Genomic DNA, 19,407 nt, shown 5'->3' with positions numbered 1-19,407 from the left:
CGCAGTATTTACTCTACGTGTGAACTTACCCTTGGAGTTCAGTGTGGCTGATGGGTATCTACAACAGCAAGATTCAATGTACAGCACAGCACAAATAGCAGTAACTAAATAACAATTCCATCTAAATCACTGAATCTCAAGTCACACTTAAGGGCCTGCACACTTTAAACCGGTGCACACTCACAAGCTGTCACATTAGTTTATCTGCTTGTTTTAAAGGCTATATAAATCTTTTAAATTAATTTTTTTATATATATATAAAAATGTCTATGAGTGTATGTTGTGCAACTTTATAATGAGTTTTTATTAAAAATAGTTTTTACTTTTTGATATACAGGTGCTTTGTATTCTCTATACAGAGCAGCTGTATCTAGCGCTAGTCACTGAATACGTCAGTCCAGCGGACCTGACGGGTTCAGTTTCAGTGGGTCCCGTGTGTCTCTGACATTCAGGATCCACCTGTAATCGATCACATCTAAGTTATAAACTTAGTACTGCGGACCTGACGAGTACAGGATTCAGCGTAAGATACAACTGCTCTGTATACAGAATACAAAGCAGCTGTATATCAAAAAATAAAAATAGACAGAGAGAGACTTTTTATATTTATTATACACTTTTATTATTTTTAATTACATTACTGATATATTTATTAAACTTATATGTGAGGCTCTTAGCACTCAGTTTGATCAAATTGTGCGAGCCCACCTGCCACTCATACAAGGGGTCCCTGCACTAAACATTATGCCTATATAATAGGAGACTTACCTCTCTCTTGGGACTAAGTCCACAAAATCAACATAGGTAACCATTTTGTTTGCGCTGTTTATATGGGGGGGGGTCACTGCCTCCATTTTGGTCGTGCTCTCCTCCAACCTGCCCAAGGATGGTTTTAATTAGAGCAGAATTACACTGACACCCACCTAAAATAATAAAAATTTATACAGGGCCGGCCTTAGGGGTGTACGATCTGTGCCATTGCACAGGGTGCATCCCTACAGCAGGTGGAAGGGGGCACTGCGCTGGCTCCCTTTCCCTGCTTGTTTCAGAAGCGCCCAAGCCCAGCGACTCAGCAGCCGCCTTTCCGCCCGGGCACCTCTTGACTCAGTGGTGTCGCTATAGTTTTAGCAGCCATAGCGGCTGGTAGCGGCGACAGCGGGCATGAGGGCAGTGTCGCCCCCTGCCCCTGCCGCACGTCTGGACAACCCCCCCTTGGCCGGCGGTGCCGCTATTGATGAGGGGAAAAAAAGATGTTAAAGTCATTAATAGTATGTCGTTGACTGCCTAAATTAACTGACCCTATTATTGTAGTTGATCCCATGTGATATAATGAATTCAGTTAACTATATAATGCATTCCAGTAAATATGGTACTACTTAAAGTGGAGGCTGAGTAAACAGGTATGTTATAAAAGAATAAATCATAGGTTAAACTAATCGTAAACTAATTTAAGAACATTATCACTGCAGTTATTTAACACATAATTTTTTATTTTGTTTTATTCAGTTTTCTTTAATAGTACCCCTTAAGGTCTATTTTCGTACCGAGCAATTTAAAAAAAAATTTAATTGCTGCATTCCAAGAGCCGTAAGTTTTTTTTATACTGTTACATAAACGTCGTTGTATGATGGCTTTTTTTTTTTCCGGGATGAGTTAGAGGTTTTATAGGCACTACTTCTGGGCACATGTAATTGTTTAGTTAACTTTCATTAATTTTATTTTTACTAAACTTTATTAAAGTTTATTTCACTTTTTGTTTGTCCCACTAAGGGATTTGAAGCTGTGAAAGTTTGATTACTTGTATAATGCTTTCGAATAATCAGCTTGGCAGGCAATCTATTAGGCCATGCCTCTAGCCTTTCTTAGGGTCCCAGTTATCATGGTAAACCATTGGCACCTTGCAATCACGACGCGGGACTCTAATGGGCAGAAAGAGGGAGTCCCTCTGTCAAGCTCCTTAGATGCCTCAGTTGCTATTGACCATGACATCTAAGGGCATAACGGCCGGGATCAGAGATTTCTCCAATACTGGCGGTTAGAGCAGGAGCCCGGCTGTCATTCACAGGAGCTATGTCCCTATGATCCTGATGACATATATGTTTGACATGGAGAATTTAGTTAAAGCCTATGGATGCCTTTAAAACAAAATATTTTTTTCTATTTTAATGCATGTATTTTTTGCTAAAAAATCATTCTCGTAATTGGTTGTTATTATACTTCAGCTTAGAACAGTGTTCAGGACATCACAGGAGTCCCTGAAGATTAAGCCTTTCAGACTGCCAGTATGTCGTATTTTACTGTGAGCGTGATTCTGCAACCTGCTCTGTATTATAACGGTACACAAATTTCAATTAAAAAAAAAAACACAAAATACATACATAAAATAAAATTAAACAATTTTGCACTAAAAGTGTGCACAGCTTTTAAGGAAATCCATCACGTCATGTTGCCTTGAGGGGTTAAAACTATGATAACAAAACACATATACATAGAAAAAAAGGAAAACTAAGACCAAACCAGGCCGGCACAAACCTAGTCGGAAATTTATAGAAAAATACAATCTCGGTCAGAATTTGACCATAGTCTAAAATGAGAGAAGATATTGAGATTGCAATGAACATGAAGATTTCAATAAACGTCGCTGTGCCACAAATAAGATTATGCAACCTAATATGGTAAGGTACGTTCTTTTAGATTAAACAGTGCTCAAAGTTGTGAATCATAAAATAAAGTGAAAGAGGGAGAGGAGGGAAAAATAGGAAGAATATAAAAGAGAGAGAGAAAAAAATTGGGGTGTAGGAGATAGCTCTAACAATAGTATTAGGGGAAGACTAAATGTGAGAGCCTGAGATAGGTACTAACATTGATTTGTAGACGTCTGAGGCCTGAAATTGGATCCAAGGGGGCCAAGTAGTATTGACAGAGTTCTCAGAGTTCAGCAGCGATGCAGTGAGTCCCTCCATCAACATGATGTCGTCAACCCTGCGCACCCACTGAACAATAGTCGGTGCAGAGGTGTTCTCCCAGCGTTAGGGTGCAGGCCCAGCCCTTGTTGACAAGGTAGCGAAGGACAAACCAGGTGTAATAGCACTGAGAGAGGTTATTTATGTGTAAGAGGAAAATTTCCAGGGATCTAGCTAAGGAAATTCCAGTGACCTGACAAGAAAGCCTATAGACATTTTGACCAGATTCTTGAAGTGCAGTATAGGACCAAAATATGTGTAAGGACGAGCATATGGCAGATCCGCAATGCTAACACATAAGAGAGTAGGCAGGGCAGATTGAGTGCCGTCTCTCAGGTACATAGTACCAGCGAGAGAGGAACTTATAACTGGTCTCTTGGTATTTGCTGGCGATGGTGGACTTGTGAGTGTAAAGTAGTGTGCGTTGTTTCTGCTCTGGAGAAAATAAAATTTGAAGATCCGCTTCCTATTCGGACAGATAGGGGGTCATAGTTCTCTGGATATGAGGTGGATGTGAGGTCAGTAGGGAGTAGCAAGCCCATTGTGTTTTTTTATTACATGTTTTGTGTAGGCATAAACACAAATATTTAAGGACAATTTTGTAGCACCTTCAAGCAACCAGGATACTATGAGTAATATTGTCAAAATGGAATTCCAATCAAGTAATGTATAGAAACTTCCTTACAAACATCGTTAAACACTGTTCAAGCTGTGAACTTCGGGCAGCCATAATAGTTTATATAATAGTTATTTAACATTCCAATTATTATAGGGAGGCAAACTAATGTCAAGTAGAAAATGTATATTTATGCCAAACTCTTATTTACATGAGTGTTGATTATGTTAACCCTTACCGACATCCACAGTATATATACGGCGCTGTCGGGCAGGGGTTCTCGCAAAGCGCAGTACAGTTACAGTACAGTACAGTTACGTTGCTTTGATAGTGCTGGCTCAGGAGCTGAGCCCACACCATCACCGCCGGGTGTCAGCTGTATGTTACAGCTGATACCCTGCTGTAATGGCTGGGACTGGAGCTAGCCTCCGATCCAGCCGCTTAACCCCTCAGATGCTGCATTTGAGGGTTTTTTAGCCACCGGCACCCCAGCAATGAGATCGCTGGGCTGCTGGTGGCTGCAATGGCAACCGGAGGCCTAATACTGGCCACCCGGTCTGCCAGCTATGGAAGCCTCCTGAAAGGCTTCCGGTACAGACAGCAAGATGGCGCGGAGCCGGCGTCATCAGCGGTGGTTGTCAGCTGTATGTTATAGATGACACCCTGCTTTAATGGCAGGGATCTGAGCTAGTTCTGATCCCTGCCATTAACCCCTTAGATGCAGTGATCGAAAGTGATCGCTACATCTTAGCATAACAATGGCCTCCTGGTCTGCCATTATGAAAGCCGATTACGCAATGCCCGGAGGCGGAGCCTAATCGGCTTGCTATCAGTGAACAACTGACTGATCTAATACATTGCACTACATAGTTAGTGCAATGTATTAGAACAGCAAATAAATAGTTGGACCTTCAAGTCCCCTAGTGGGTCAAAAAAATAAGTGTAAAAATAAAAGTTGTAAAAAATAAAATAAAAGTTTCAAATAATAAAATAAAATCGCCCTTTTTCCCTTATCAAGTCATTTATTATTGAAAAACCATACATATTTGGTATCGCCACGATAACAGCCTGAACTATTAAAATATCTTATTTATCCCGCGCAGTAAACGCTGTAAAAAAAAGCCCTAAAAAACTTTGCCAGAATTGCTGTTTTTTTGGTCACTTTGCCCTACAAAAATTTTTATAAAAAGTGATCAAAAAGTCGCATGTATCTAGAAATGGTACCTATAAAAACTATAGCTCGTCTTGCAAAAAACAAGCCCTTATACAGCTCGGTCAACGAAAAAAATGAAAAAGTTATGGTTCTTACAACATGGCGACAGAAAAAATACATTCTTTTTAAATTAGTAATTTTATTGTGCAAAAAGTTGTAAAACATAAAAAAGTGCTATTAATTTAGTATCGCCGGAATCGAACTGACATGTAGAATACAGTCTACATGTAATTTATAACGTGTGGTGAACGCTATAAAAAAAAAACTAAAAAAAAAACAATACCAGAATTGCTGTTTTTTGGTCACCTTGCCTCCCCCCAAAAAAAAAAGGATAAAAAGTGATCAAAAAGCGCATGTACCCCGAAATGGGACAACATCTGCATAGAGTCTCAACATTTGTATGTTCTCCCTGTGTTTGTGTGGGTTTCCTCCAGGTACTCTGGTTTCCTCCCACACCTCAAAATCTTATCAATAGGGAATATAGATTGTGAGTAGAGATGAGCGTACCGGGAAAAATCGTGAAAAGGTCGGTTCACAGTGAATCCGAACTTCACCGGGTTCGGCCGAACACATTTTGACCGAACCCGGGCGGGCAGAAAAAACATTACAAAAGTATTATACTAATCGGCAGCCACTTGTCTCTATCAATCACTGATAGAGAAAATATGCTGCTGATTAAAAATAAAATAAAAAGCATTTCATACGTACCCGGTCATTGTCTTGGTGACGAGTCCCTCTTCTTCCTCCAGTCCGACCTTCTTTCCTGACGCGGCAGCCTGTGATTGGCTGCAGAGGCCGCTGCAGCCTGTGATTGGCTGCAGCGGCCGCGGCCGCCTGTGATTGGCTGCAGAGGCCGCGGCAGCCTGTGATTGGCTGCAGAGGCCGCGACAGCCTGTGATTGGCGGGAGTTTGGCCTGAGTACGAATGGCTTTGGTGCTGTGCACCCATTTCTCTCCTTCTCAGCATTTAAATCAGGGGTCTCAAGCACGCGGCCCGCGGGCCGCATGCGGCCCCTGGGGCTGTCATCTGCGGCCCGCGGGACACAGAGCCGATAGTATCGGCTCTGCTCCGAGACTCTGGAATTCCCTGACATCGTTGTCCACATACGAACAGCGATGTCTGGGGCTTCCCCAGAGCCGGAGTCCCGGGCAGAGCGCTAGTACAGGCTCTGCTCCGGGACTCGGTGGAATTCCCTGACATAGCTGCCCATATATGGACAGTGTGTCAGGGTCTTCCCCAGAGCGGAGTCCCGGGCAGAGCGCTAGTATCGGCTCTGCTCCGGGACGCTGCGGAATTCCCTGACATAGCTGCCCATATATGAACAGCAATGTCTGGGGCTTCCCCAGAGCCGGAATCCCGGGCAGAGCGCTAGTAGGCTCTTCCTGGGACTCCAGCTGGGCTCCTGACATGCCTGGGACTCCTGCTCTGGGGAAGCCCCTGACATCATTGTCGATGTATTGACAGCTATGTCAGAGGCTTTCCCAGAGTCCCGGAGCAGAGCCGATAATAGCGCTCTGCCCGGGACTCCGCTCTGGGGAAGATCCTGACACACTGTCCATATATGGGCAGCGATGTCAGGGAATTCCACCGAGTCCCGGAGCAGAGCCTGTACTAGCGCTCTGTCCGGGACTCCAGCTCTGGGGAAGCCCCAGACATCGCTGTTCATATGTGGACAACGATGTCAGGGAATTCTAGAGTCTCGGAGCAGAGCCGATACTAGCGGCTCTGTGTCCCGCGGGCCACAGATGATAGCCCCAGGGGCCGCATGCGGCCCGCGTGCTTGAGACCCCTGGTGTACATGTACATGTTTCAATACTGCGTTAGCCACAAGGTCATGAATTTCTCATGACCCACCTTTAAACATGAACCTAACTTCTGTATGTTTCCTGAAGAGAGACATTTTTTTTTTTTGGCCTGTGATTGGCTGCAGCGGCCGCGGCAACCTGTGATTGGCTGCAGAGGCGGTCACGTGACATGCGTGACCACCACTACAGCCTGTGATTGGCTGCAGCGGCGACATGGATGAAACGTCATTGCTGGAGGCCGGACAGGAGGAATGTAAGTATGAACATGTTTTTTTTATTTTTTATTCCATTAAAATTTTATTTTCCGCGTGCCGAGCATGGTACTGTCAAGGTTGCTGAAAGAGTTAGTGCAGCCCATTAACTCTTTCAGCACCCTGGACAGTACCATGCTCGGCGCACGGAAATTACAGGTTCGGACAGAACTAGTTCGGTCCGAATCGAACTTTTTCGTGAAATTCAGCGAACCAGCTGAACCAAACTTTTCAAAAGTTCGTTCATCTCTAATTGTGAGCCCCAATGGGGACAGTAAAAAAGAGGACCTCTGTACAGTGCTGTGGAACATTTTGGTGCAATATAAGTAACTGTAATAAATAATAAAATAAATACAGCTCATCCCTCATACCTCTAAGTCTATGAAAAAATAAAATATGTTAAGGCTCCCGTTCAGGAAAGAAAAATATGCAGTTTTGCAGGCCAGAGGTGAACGTTTCTTCTGTTTCAAGTGGTGATTTAGCAAGGCCCTAAAATTAGGGAACCAGGAAGAAGAGGACTCAAACATATCTGCTGGAAGCGAGGGTGGCCCGTATTATACCAGGATAACACTTTCCCAGCAATATTCCCCAAACTGCTGAGTGTGGACCAAAAGGGGGATAAGAAACGACACACAGTTTATCAGTGCGACACTGGCCTGTGCAGAAAAGATTGCTTCACATTGTAACAAATATCAATTTATTAAATTTTTACCCCATTATTATACCACCTGACTTTGCCTCTGATGTTCTCTGTCCAGCTTACATATGCCCCCAAAATGATAAACTAAAATACCAGTAAAACTTCAAACAAAACTACTACCAAGCAAAATCCATGCTCCAAAAGCCAAATGGCACTCCCTCCCTTCTGAACACTAACAGCAGTTTACTTCCACATATATGACATCACCAAACCAGGGAGAACTCTTTTAACAATTTTTGGGGTGTGTGTCTCCAGTGGCACGAGCTGGGCACGACACATTTGCCACTGTAATGGCATTTCTAGTGAAAAATTGCAATCACAATCATTTATGGAAAAGACATGTGGGGTCAAAATGCTCACTACACCCCTTAATGAATGCCTTGTGGGGTGTAGTTTCCAAAATAGGGCCACTTCTCAGGGGCTTCTCTTATTATTTCACATCAGAACCTCTGCAATTGTGAACCAATACATTGTAAGTCGCCAAATTAGGCCTCAATTTTGCATAGTGCTCTTTTACTCCTGAGCCCTGTCGATTGTCCAGGCAAAAGATTAAGGCCAGATGTAGGGTGTTTCTAAAACCAGGAAACACAGTATAATAATTATAGAGTCTTGTCATGGTGGCACAAGCTGGGCACCACATATTGGCATATCTATGGAAAAATTGCCATTTTCACTCTGCAACATCTAGTGTACACTAATTTCTGTAAAACAAATGCAGGGTTAACATGCTCACTACACCCCTAGGTGAATACCTTGAGGAGTGTAGTTTCCACTTCTGGGTCACTTCTGTGGGGTTTCCACTGTTATGGTCCCACAGGGGCTTTGCAAATGTGACATAGCTCCCAGAAACCAGTCCAGCAAAATCTGCACCCCAAAAGCGAAATGGCACTTCTTCTCTTCTGAGCCCTACCGTGTGCCCAAACAGCAGTTTATGACCACATATAGGGTATTGCTGTACTCGGGAGAATCTTTTTTACAAATGTTGGGGTGCTTTTTCAACTTTTATTTGTTGAGAAAATGAAAAATTTGGAGTTAAAGCTACGTCATTGGAAAAAAATTACATTTTTATTTTCACTGCCCAATTCTAAAAAAAATCTATGAAACACCTGTGGAGTCAAAATGCTCACTACACCACTAGAACTATGGAGTCCCTTTTGGGGAGTTTTTACTCTTTTTGTTAGGGGGAGTTCACACAGAGTTTTTTGACAAGTTTTTTGACGCGGAAACCGTGCCGCAAAATGCGCCAAAAAACGGCCGAAAATGCCTCCCATTGATTTCAATGGGAGGTGGAGGCATTTTTTTCCTGCGAGCGGAAAAACCGTCTCGCGGGCAAAAGAAGGGACATGCCCTATCTTCAGGCGTTTACGCCTCTGACCTCCCATTGACATCAATGGGAGGCAGAGAAAGCGTATTTCGCAGCGTTTTATGCCTGCGGCGCTCAATGGCCGTGGGCAAAAAATACCACGAAAAACGCAGCAAAAATCGGCGTGCAGGCAGAGGAAAATCTGCCTCAAGATTCCAAAACGGAATTTTGAGGCGGATTTTCCTCCTGCAAAAAACTCTGTGTGAACCCAGCCTTATAGAAAAATTGCCATATTCACTCTGCAACATCGAGTGTACACTAATTTCTGTAAAACACATGCGGGGTTAACATGCTTACTACACCCCTAGGTGAATACCTAGAGGAGTGTAGTTTCCATTTCTGAATCACTTCTGGGGGGTTTACACTGTTTTGGTCCCACAGGGGCTTTGCAAAAGCGACATGGTGCCAAGAAACCAATCCAGCAAAATCTGTACTCCAAAAGCCATATGGCGTTCCTTCTCTTCTGAGCTATGCCGTGTGCCCAAACAGCAGTTTATGACCATATATGAGGTATTTCTGTACTCTAGACAAGTTGCTTTAGAAATGTTGGGTGGCTTTTTCTTCTTTATTCCTTAAGGAAATGTTTTTTGTTTTTTTTAGCTAAAACGACATCTTATTTGAAAATTGTAAAAAAATATATTTTTATTTCCAAATTCTAATAAAATCTACTAAACACCTGTGGGGTTAAAATGCTCACTACAACCCTATATGAATTCCTTGTGGGGTGTAGTTTCCAAAATTGGGTCTTTTTTGGGGTGTTTTCATTGTTTTGTCATCACAAGACCTATTTAAACCTGACATGATGCCTAAAATATAATCTAATAAAAAGAAGGCCCCAAAATCCAGTAGGTCCTCCTTTGCTTCTGAGGCCTGTGCCTCAGTCCATTAGCACACTAGGGCAATGCGTGGCATATTTCTAAATACTGTAGAATCTGGGCAATAAATATTGCATTGCGTTTCTCGTAAAATCTTCTGTTACAGAAAAAAATGAATCAAAAATTAATTTCTGCATAAAAAAATCTAATTTGTAAATTTTACCTCTACTTTGCTTTAATTCTTGTGGAACGCCTAAAGGGTTAAAAAACAACTTTCTAAATGCTGTTTGGAATACTTTGAGGGGTGCAGTTTTCAAAAGGGTGATTTATAGGGGTTTGTATTGTATGGGCCTCTCAACGCCACTTCAGATCTGTACAGGTCCCTGAAAAAATAGTCTTTTGAAATTTTTTTGAAAATGTGAGAAATTTCTGCTAAAGTTCTAAGCCTTGTAACGTCCTAGAAAAATAAAAGGATGTTCAAAAAACAATGCCAAATTAGGCTATGTTCACACTGAGTATTTTGGGGGAGGAATATCTGCCTCAAAATTCCGTTTGGAACTTTGAGGCAGATATTCCTCTCCCTGCACGCCGATTTTCGCGGCAATTATCGCGCCGTTTTTCGCCCGCGGCCATTGAGCGCCGCGGGCATAAAACAGCGAGATATACGCTTTCTCCTGCCTCCCATTGAAGTCAATGGGAGGTCCGAGGCGGAAGCGCCCGAAGATAGGGCATGTCGCTTCTTTTTCCCGCGAGGCAGTTTTACTGCTCGCGGGAAAAAGACGCCGACGCCTCCCATTGAAATCAATGGGAGGCGTTCTCGGGCCGTTTCTGCCGAGTTTTGCGACGCGGTTTCCGCGTCAAAAAACTCGGCAAAATACCCCGTGTGAACATAGCCTTAAAGTAGACATATGGAAAATGTTAATTAGCAACGATTTTGTGTGGTATAGCTATTTGTCTGACAAGCAGATACATGTAAATTGATACAAATGCAAATTTTTGACATTTTTGTGTTTTTCATAATGAAATACTGAATGTATCGACCAAATTTTACCAGTAACATAAAGTCTAATGTGTATCGAGAAAACGATCTCAGACTCGCATGGATAGGTAAAAGCATTCCAAAGTTATTACCACAAAAAGTGAGGTATTTTAGATTTGGAAAATAAGTCTCTGTCAGGAAGGTCAAAAGTGGCCGCAGCGGGAAGGGGTTAATAGCCTATTTTAGGCTTAATTCGCACAACTCTTGCCATGTACTGTCGCGTATGCCTTGAAAAAAATCTCCTGACCTAAAAACTGATATGCCCATAGACTGTAGACAGCAAATGTATACCAAAAGGAAACCGCAGCACAAAGTTTATTAACCCCTTCAGGATACAGCCTGTCTGGCCTTTATGACACAGCTAATTTTTTCAAATCCGACATGTGTTACATTATGTGGTAAAAACTTTCTGAGATTGTTTTCTCATGACATATATTGTACTTTATGTTAATGAACAAAAATTTGCTCGATAAATTCAGTATTTATTTGTGAAAAACAAAAAAAATAGAGAAAATGTAGAGAAAATTTGCAAAAATTAAAATTTCTCAAAATTTAAATGTATCTGCTTGTAAAATCACACAAAATATTTACAAGTTTACATTTCACATACTGTATGTCTACTTTATGTTTGCATCATTTTTTTGAACGTCCTGTTATTTTTCTAGGACGTTACAAGGCTTAGAACTTTAGCAGCTATTTCTCACATTTTCAAGAAAATTTTAGGCCCCATGCACACGACCGTATTTTTGTCCACCCGTAAATACTGGCGTAAATACGGGTCCTTGGTCACACGTATTCGACCCATATTGCACCAATATTTAAAGACACGTGCCCGTAAATACGGGTCCGGTGTCACCCGTATTCCACCCGTATTTACGGGCACGTTTTTGGCTGCAAAATTGCACTGCACTAATAGGCAGCCCTTCTCTCTATCAGTGCAGGATAGAGAGAAGGGACACCCCTTTCCGTAATAAAAGTAAAAGAAATTCATACTTACCCGGCCGTTGTCTTGGTGACGCGTCCCTCTCTTGACATCCAGTCCGACCTCCCTGGATGACGTGGCAGTCCATGTGACCGCTGCAGCTAGTGATTGGCTTGTGATTGGCTGCAGCAGTCACATGGGCTGTAACGTCATCCCAAGAGGCCGGACTGGAGGAAGAAGCAGGAAGTTCTGAGTAAGTATGAACATCTTTTTTTTTTTTACAGCTTTATCTATATTGTGATCGGTAGCCACTGTCCAGGGTGCTGAAACAGTTACAGCCAATCGTTTAACTCTTTCAGCACCGTGGACAGTGACTATTTACTGACGTCGCCTAGCAACACTCCCGTAATTACGGGTGCACACACGTAGCCACCCGTAATTACGGGAGCCCCATAGACTTCTATGGGCTGCCCGTGCCGTAATTACGGCCTGAAATAGGACATGTTCTATCTTTTTCAACGGCACGGGCACCTTCCCGTAAGCATACGGGGAGGTACCCGTGGCCAATAGAAGTCTATGGGCCCATAATTACGGGAGTTTTTACGATCGTGTGCATGGGGCCTTAAAAGGCTATTTTTTCAGGGACCAGTTCAGTTCTGAAGTGGCTTTGAGGGCCTTATATATTAGAAGGTCCCCATAAATCACCCAATTTTAAAAACGGAACCCTTCAAAGTATTCAAAACAGCAATCAGAAAGTCTCTTAACCCTTTAAGCGTTATGCAGGAATTAATGCAAAGTAGAGGTGAAATTTACAAATTTTATTTTTTTGACGAAATTAATTCGTAATAATTTTTGTTTTGTAACACAAAAGGTTTTACTGGAGTAATGCAACTCAATATTTGTTGCCCAGATTCTACAGTCTTTAGAAATATCCCACATGTGGCCCTAGCGTACTAATAGACTGAAACACAGGCCTCATAGGAATCAAAGGAGCTCCTAGTGGATTATGGTGCCCTTTTTTTAGAATACATTTTAGGCACCATGTCAGGTTTGAAGAGGTCTTGTGGTGCCAAAACAATGGAAACCTGCCAACAGTGAACCCATTTTGGAAACTACTTTCCTTAAGTAATTTATCTAGCAGTATAGTGAGCATTTTGACAACACAGGTTTTTTGCTAAATTTATTGGAATTAGTCTGTGAAAAAGAAAATCAATTTTTAATTTGTACAAGGAATAAAGGAGAAAATGCACCCCAAGGTGTGTAAAGCAATTTCTCCCGATTATGGAAATACCCCATATGTCATAATAAACTGCTGTTTGGAGCCACGGCAGGGCTCAGTAGGAAAGGAGCGCCATTTGGATTTTGGAGCCCAGATTTTGCTGGAATTGTTTTCGGTGCTATTTCGCATTTGCAATGCCCTGGAGGGACCAGAACACTGGAAACCCCCCAAAAGTGACCCCATTTTGGATACTACACCCCTCGAGGAATTTTTCTAGGGGTATAGTTAGCATTTTGACCCCACAGGTTTTTTTCTGAAAAAATTTAGACATTTTTAATTTTTGCAAGGAATAAAGGAGACAAAGAACTACAACATTTGTAAAGCAACTTCTCCCAATTACGGGAATACCCCATATGTGGTCATAAACTGCTGTTTGGACCAACGGCAGGGCTTAGAACGGAAGGAACACTCTTTGGCTTTTGGAGCTCAAATTTAGCTGGAATGGTTTTCGGGTGTCATGTCGCAATTACAAACCCCCTGAGGGACCAAAACAGTAGAAACACCCCAAAAAGTGACCAAATTTTTGAAACTACACCCCTAGAGGAATCTATCTAGGCATATAGTGAGCATTCTGACCCCACAGGTCTTTTGCAGAATTTATTAGAATAAGGCCGTGAAAATGAATATGAACATTTTTTCCACTAAAACGTAAAAACATTTTTTATTTTCTCAAGAGATAAAGGAGAAAAAGCCGCCCAACAATTGTAAAGCAAATTCTCCCGAGTACAGCAATACCCCACATGTGGTCATAAATGTTTGTTTATTTGAAATAAATTAACACTTTCAGGACTGATTAATTTTTTACTTTTTCATTTTCGTTTTCCGCTTCCGCTTTCCAAAAGCCATAACTGTTTTATTTTTCCATCAAGAGAGCTTATTTTTAGTGTGGCACTATCTATAGGGGTGTGTGGCACTATCTATAGGAGGTGTGTGTGACACTATATACAAGGGGGTGTGTGGCACTATCTTCAAGGGGGTGTGTGTGAGGTACTATCTACTGATGGCACTGTGGCATTAGCCAGGGGTGTGTGAGACCATATCCCAAGGGTACTGTGGCATAATCTACAGAAGGCACTGTGGCACCATCTACAGAGGACACTGTGGCATTATCTACAGAGGGCACTGGGGCATTATCTACAGAGGGCACTGTGGCACTATCTACAGAGTGCATTGTGGCATTATCTACAGTGAGCACTGTGGCATTATCTACAGAGGGCACTGTGGAACTATCTAAATGGGATACTGTGGCACTATCTACAGAGGGCACTGTATCATTATCTACAGAGGGCACTGTGGCATTATATATAGAGGGCACTGGGGCATTATCTACAGAGGGCACTGTGGCACTATCTACAGAGTGCATTGTGGCATTATCTACAGTGAGCACTGTGGCATTATCTACAGAGGGCACTGTGGAACCATCTAAAGGGGATACTGTGGCACTATCTACAGAGGGCACTGTATCATTATCTACAGAGGGCACTGTGGCATTATATATAGAGGGGACTGTGGCAGTGTCTACAGATGGCACTGTGGCAATATCTACAGAGGGCACTGTAGGATTATCTATAGAGGGCACTCTTAAAAGTGGCTTCCCAATCTTAACATTCTTATGTCTGCGAAGCGCTGCCAACTGAGCAGCCATACTGCATTTAGCGACACTTAAACTGGAAAACTGGATTGTTAAAATAAGCACGTGGAGTAAACTTGCACATTTCTGGGAAGTTTAAACCTAGCGGTATTATTATAGTAATGTAGTATTGTTATAGTAGTTCAAATAATTCATTGATTAACAATAATTTTGTATTGCATCAAATATGAAAGTAATGCGGCATGTGAACTTTACATTTTTTCTATGTGTGGACCATTTACCGGGCCAAGTTTGAGACCTCTGCTTTATACCAAAAGAACAACTTCCTTGTAAACAGATTGTGACATTGGTTAAAGAAGCACTTTGGGTTTGTTTTCCCCCAAACTTACCACCAGGTAAGTTGATACACATCACTGCGGAATAGAAAAAACCCAGAGTGCTTCTTTAAAGGGGTTGTCCACTACCGGACAACTGATGAACTGTCCACCGAAAAGGTCCTAACTATATAATCGATGCGTGTCCAACACCTAGACTCCACACCAATCAGCTGCTCCGGCTGCCTGCGGGCACTGAATGTCATTGCACAGTATGCAATGTACAGAGCCAGAAGCAGTTGGCCACGTACATTGCATAATGGCTGTGCTGCCGAGCTGCAGCTCTGCTCCTATTCACTTGAATAGGAGCAGAGCTGCAGTACTGCAGCTCAGCCACTATCCCGTGGCCGGAGCCATCTGCTTCGGGTATGGATGTCTAGTGCCCGGAGGCAGCCAGAGCAGCTGATCGGTGCAGGGTTGGGTAGTCGGACCCCAACGATCATATACTGATGACCTATCCGGTGGATAGGTCATCAGTTGTATGGTAGTGGACAACACCTTTAGAGCCAAAAACAGCATCTGTTGTTGCTAATGTTAGATACCCTAACTTTTTTCGGGAGTCTCTCAAATATTATGGGAAAGCCGTCAAAAATAACTTTTTCTGAGTGAGAAATATGACCAGAGCAGTTGTCATCACTTCTTTACCTCTTCTCTTCTTGGCTTGACATAAATCAGCAGCAGTGCCATATATACGGGACAAGTACCCTATACCATAGATAAAAAACAGGCACCACTTAGGTTGTGCTTGACACTACCACACTCCCAATCACCTTTGACAGGATCCATCCTATTTTTAGCATATTTTTTCTCTACTTTGTGCACTGACATTGCAGCACCACATCCATGTACAGGTTCTACCCATTACAATGGAGATAAGAACCTGGAATGGCCCATTTTTCTCAGGGTCTCTATAGTATCAGCATGTGCTGCCTGCTTAGATACACCCTTGCTCAGTAGCGAAATAATAAAAGAAGAATTTAGTTATTTAGAATAAAAAGCATATTTAGAAAAACCTACCTTTTAACCTCATTACCATTTACTTAGAAATGTTTATGTGCCACTAATGCTAAAATGAGTTGTGTATTTAACTATTTTTCATTAAAATTGTAGATGTTGGACATCCGCCTTGCTCTAAAAGCCTTTGGCTTTTTCATGATGATGGTGATTGGGATTCCGGGAAATGTCTATATTTTATTGAAGTTTACCCTTATCAGACTATGCGAGAAGAAACTTTTACCAGCAAATACAATTCTCATGGCTTTAGTTTTAATGAATCTCCTAATTGTCCTGTCTCGGATCATTCCCCAGTACCTTCATGCCATAGGACTTGAACACTTGATGGATGACACTAGGTGCCAGCTTTTCATATACACATACAGAGTAAGCAGAGCCATGTCCATCTGCATCACAAGCCTGCTCAGCTGCCACCAGTGTATCCTTATTGCACCTTCATCCAAATATTGGTTATATTTCAAGCAGAAAATAACACACAGTGTTTTGACAATTATTATAACTATCTTCTGCTTCAATCTTGTCCTTTATTACTCTGCTATTGAGTATGCGCAGTCTAACTACAATTCTACAACCTCAATTTACTCATTACACTTAATTTACTGTGATATGGACTACTTGACCTATTATACCTATATTGTTAATGGAGCAATATTTGCATTTAGAGACTTTTTGTTTGTAGGGCTGATGGTCCTAGCAAGCAGTTACATTGTGTACAGATTACAACGTCATAAGAGATTAATAAAGGGAATTCGGAGTTCAGATAAAGGCCAAGGAAGGTCTGTAGAATATATAGCTTCCAGAGCTGTCATCTTCATGGTTATATTGTATGTTGTACTTTTTGGACTTGATAATTCAATGTGGATCTACACTTTGACTTTATCCAATGTGACAGCCAACATGAATGATGCGAGGATAATTCTAGCTTGCTCTTATTCAGCTCTCAGTCCCATTGTAATTATCTCTACCAACCCTAAACTCCATCAGCATGCCAAAAACTTTCAAATGAGAACTTCGCTACTATGGAATCATCAAAAGATTGCAAAAAGAAATGTTCAAGTGTCTTGTGTAAGCAAATAGTTGTTAAGAGACAGTTTAAATTCTAACATTAAGTTTCCATTTTTAAAAATGAACATAATATTTCTCTTCTACATACTTGAAGAAGCACTCCCGCAAATAGTTGTGCCCCCTGTTTGTGATTGCTTATCTGATGCTGCGGATAAAAATAATTACCTAACATTTCATCTTCTTTTTTCCACCTCCATTCGGTCCATTCATGGGACCACATGACCCCCGCCTTGACAAACCTAATTCTACAGCATCTGCTGTGTGGACCAAAAGTCAACCTCTGTATTCATCTGTTCATCCTTATGAGACTCACATGGAGTTTCTCATTGGAATAGACAGATTGACTTCTGGTCCATGCAGACACTGTAGGATTTGGGGGTACCGTGGTCCGACGAAAGGACCATGCGGAGGCTGAAAATAGAAGATGACGCACCAGTAAGTATTTTTAACCGCAGTATCAAGTAAGCAATCACATTTACAAATGGGGGGGGCACATTTACAAGTGGGAGTGCTTCTTTAAATCTAATAAATAAATGAAAATTAAATACAGTACATGAGACATTTCCTTGAAAGGGGTTGGCTCATGAAACAACTCTTTTGCAAACTAAACTGGCCTGGCAATCAGCTGATCAATGCAGCACCAGCTTTAGAATTCCCTGGCGATCAGCTGTTATCATAGACTTGCCACTCACAGAGGTGGATATGGAGAGGGATTTTTCGCTTTACTCTTAAATCTTCTGTAACTAGTTAGCTTTTGAATGGCCCCCCGCATAAGATCAACACTGTGACATTTGTGACTTTACTTATTTTTGTATACAACATCTTTGCAAGGAGGTCACAAAAGGGCTTTAAGAGTAACTGCTATTTCATATATCTTTTCAAATGTCATAAACACGTCAGAAGATTTGATCGGTGGGAGTCCATGTTCTGAGACCCCTGCCAATCGCTGAAACAGAGAGGGAGAAATCGTTCAGTGCAGTGCTTTTTCGGCTACAATTGTATAACTTCGGCTTTTTTCAGCTTTTTTCGGAAAGACGGAGTTAGGCTCTCTTTACACCTCAGCTAGTTCATTTCTGCCAGGCTTTAGTTACTTTTTTAAGGTCAGGTAAGAGTAGCATGCTGCAGTGTTGTATCCAGCAAAAAAAAAAAAAAAACACAATACCTGATACATGACAGAAACATGACTGATCCATTATAAGTCAATGAAAGAAAAAAGTAAATCCGTCATAACTGATCACAACGGATATGTCATATCTGTCATAGTGCCATTAAAGATGGAAAACATGATGTAAGTGTGAACAAAACCTTAGCTGAAGACGGGACCGTGGACTTCTATGAGCCCCTCTTCAACTTGGTGAGTCGAAGTTATACTATTACAGCCAAAACGGCCCTGCACTTGTCTGAGTGCTTCTGCCCCTCTGTCTTTGGGGGCCTCATACACTATGACATGTCAAAAGTTTTATGAAAAAGCAGTTACTCTTTAACCCCTTCAGGGCCAAGCTTATTTTGGCCTTCAGGACCACCCCCATTTTTTAAATCTAACGTGTTACTTTATGTCCTAAAATTCTAGAATGGTTTTACTTATACAAGTGATTCAGAGACAGTTTTTTCATAACACATTGTTCTTTATGTTAGTGGTAAATTTTGGTTGATATCTTTACTCTTTATTTTTAAAAGAAAACCTAACATGAAAAGAAACTTTTGAAAAATGTGCATTTTTCTTCATTTGAAATCCTTTATCTAAAATGGATAAAGGTACCACACAAATTAGTAAATAAATAAGGTTTACTATGTCTTTTTTATGTAGGCAAATTTTTTTTTCTATCATTTTAGTTTTTTCAGGACGTTATAAGGCTTAAGTTTACTAGCAGTTTTTCAAATATTCAACAAAATTTGTAAAACATATTTTTTTAGGCCCCACTTCAGGTTTGAAGTGGCTTTGAGCGGTCTTTATAATTGAAACTCCTCCTTTTAGGTGTTTCATAGGAATTTTTCTGGCAGATTTTCAATTTAATGCATTTATTTCAGTAACATAGCAGGTGTTAATGAAAAAACACAACTCAATATTTATTACACAGATTTTGCTGTTTTAAAAAATATTGTATATGTGGCCCTAGTGTGCTACATGACTGAAAAGGATTCCTCCGAAATGAAGGCGCACCTAGTGGATTTTGGGGCCTCCTTTTGATTAGGATGTTTTCCAGGCAGCATTTCATGTTTGAAATGGCCGTGAAGTGACAAAACATTAGATACATCCAAAAAAAGGCCTCATTTTCGAAACTACACCCTTCAAGGAATGCATCTTGGGGTGTACTGAGCATTTTGAACCCACAGGTCTATCATAGTATTGTGGCATGAGAATTTAAATTTTTTCCAACATTATCTAGTTTTAGCTCA

At 41.5% G+C, this 19,407-nt stretch overlaps 1 protein-coding gene across 1 annotated transcript in view; it reads left to right on the top strand.

Annotated features, from left to right (window-relative positions):
• Window positions 1-17,022, top strand: part of LOC142741837 (olfactory receptor class A-like protein 1) — a 63,076-nt gene extending 46,054 nt beyond the window's left edge. The window contains exon 2 of the mRNA XM_075851166.1: window positions 16,042-17,022. Within this exon, the coding sequence (XP_075707281.1) occupies window positions 16,042-17,022 (981 nt within the window). The remainder of the gene's footprint in view (window positions 1-16,041) is intronic.
• Window positions 17,023-19,407: the final 2,385 nt, after the last annotated feature.

The sequence above is a fragment of the Rhinoderma darwinii genome, chromosome 2 (assembly GCF_050947455.1).
Source record: "Rhinoderma darwinii isolate aRhiDar2 chromosome 2, aRhiDar2.hap1, whole genome shotgun sequence".
Taxonomy (NCBI): domain Eukaryota; kingdom Metazoa; phylum Chordata; class Amphibia; order Anura; family Rhinodermatidae; genus Rhinoderma; species Rhinoderma darwinii.
The sequence above is the reverse complement of the archived record's forward strand: the minus strand, read 5'-3'. Positions and strand labels throughout refer to the sequence as shown.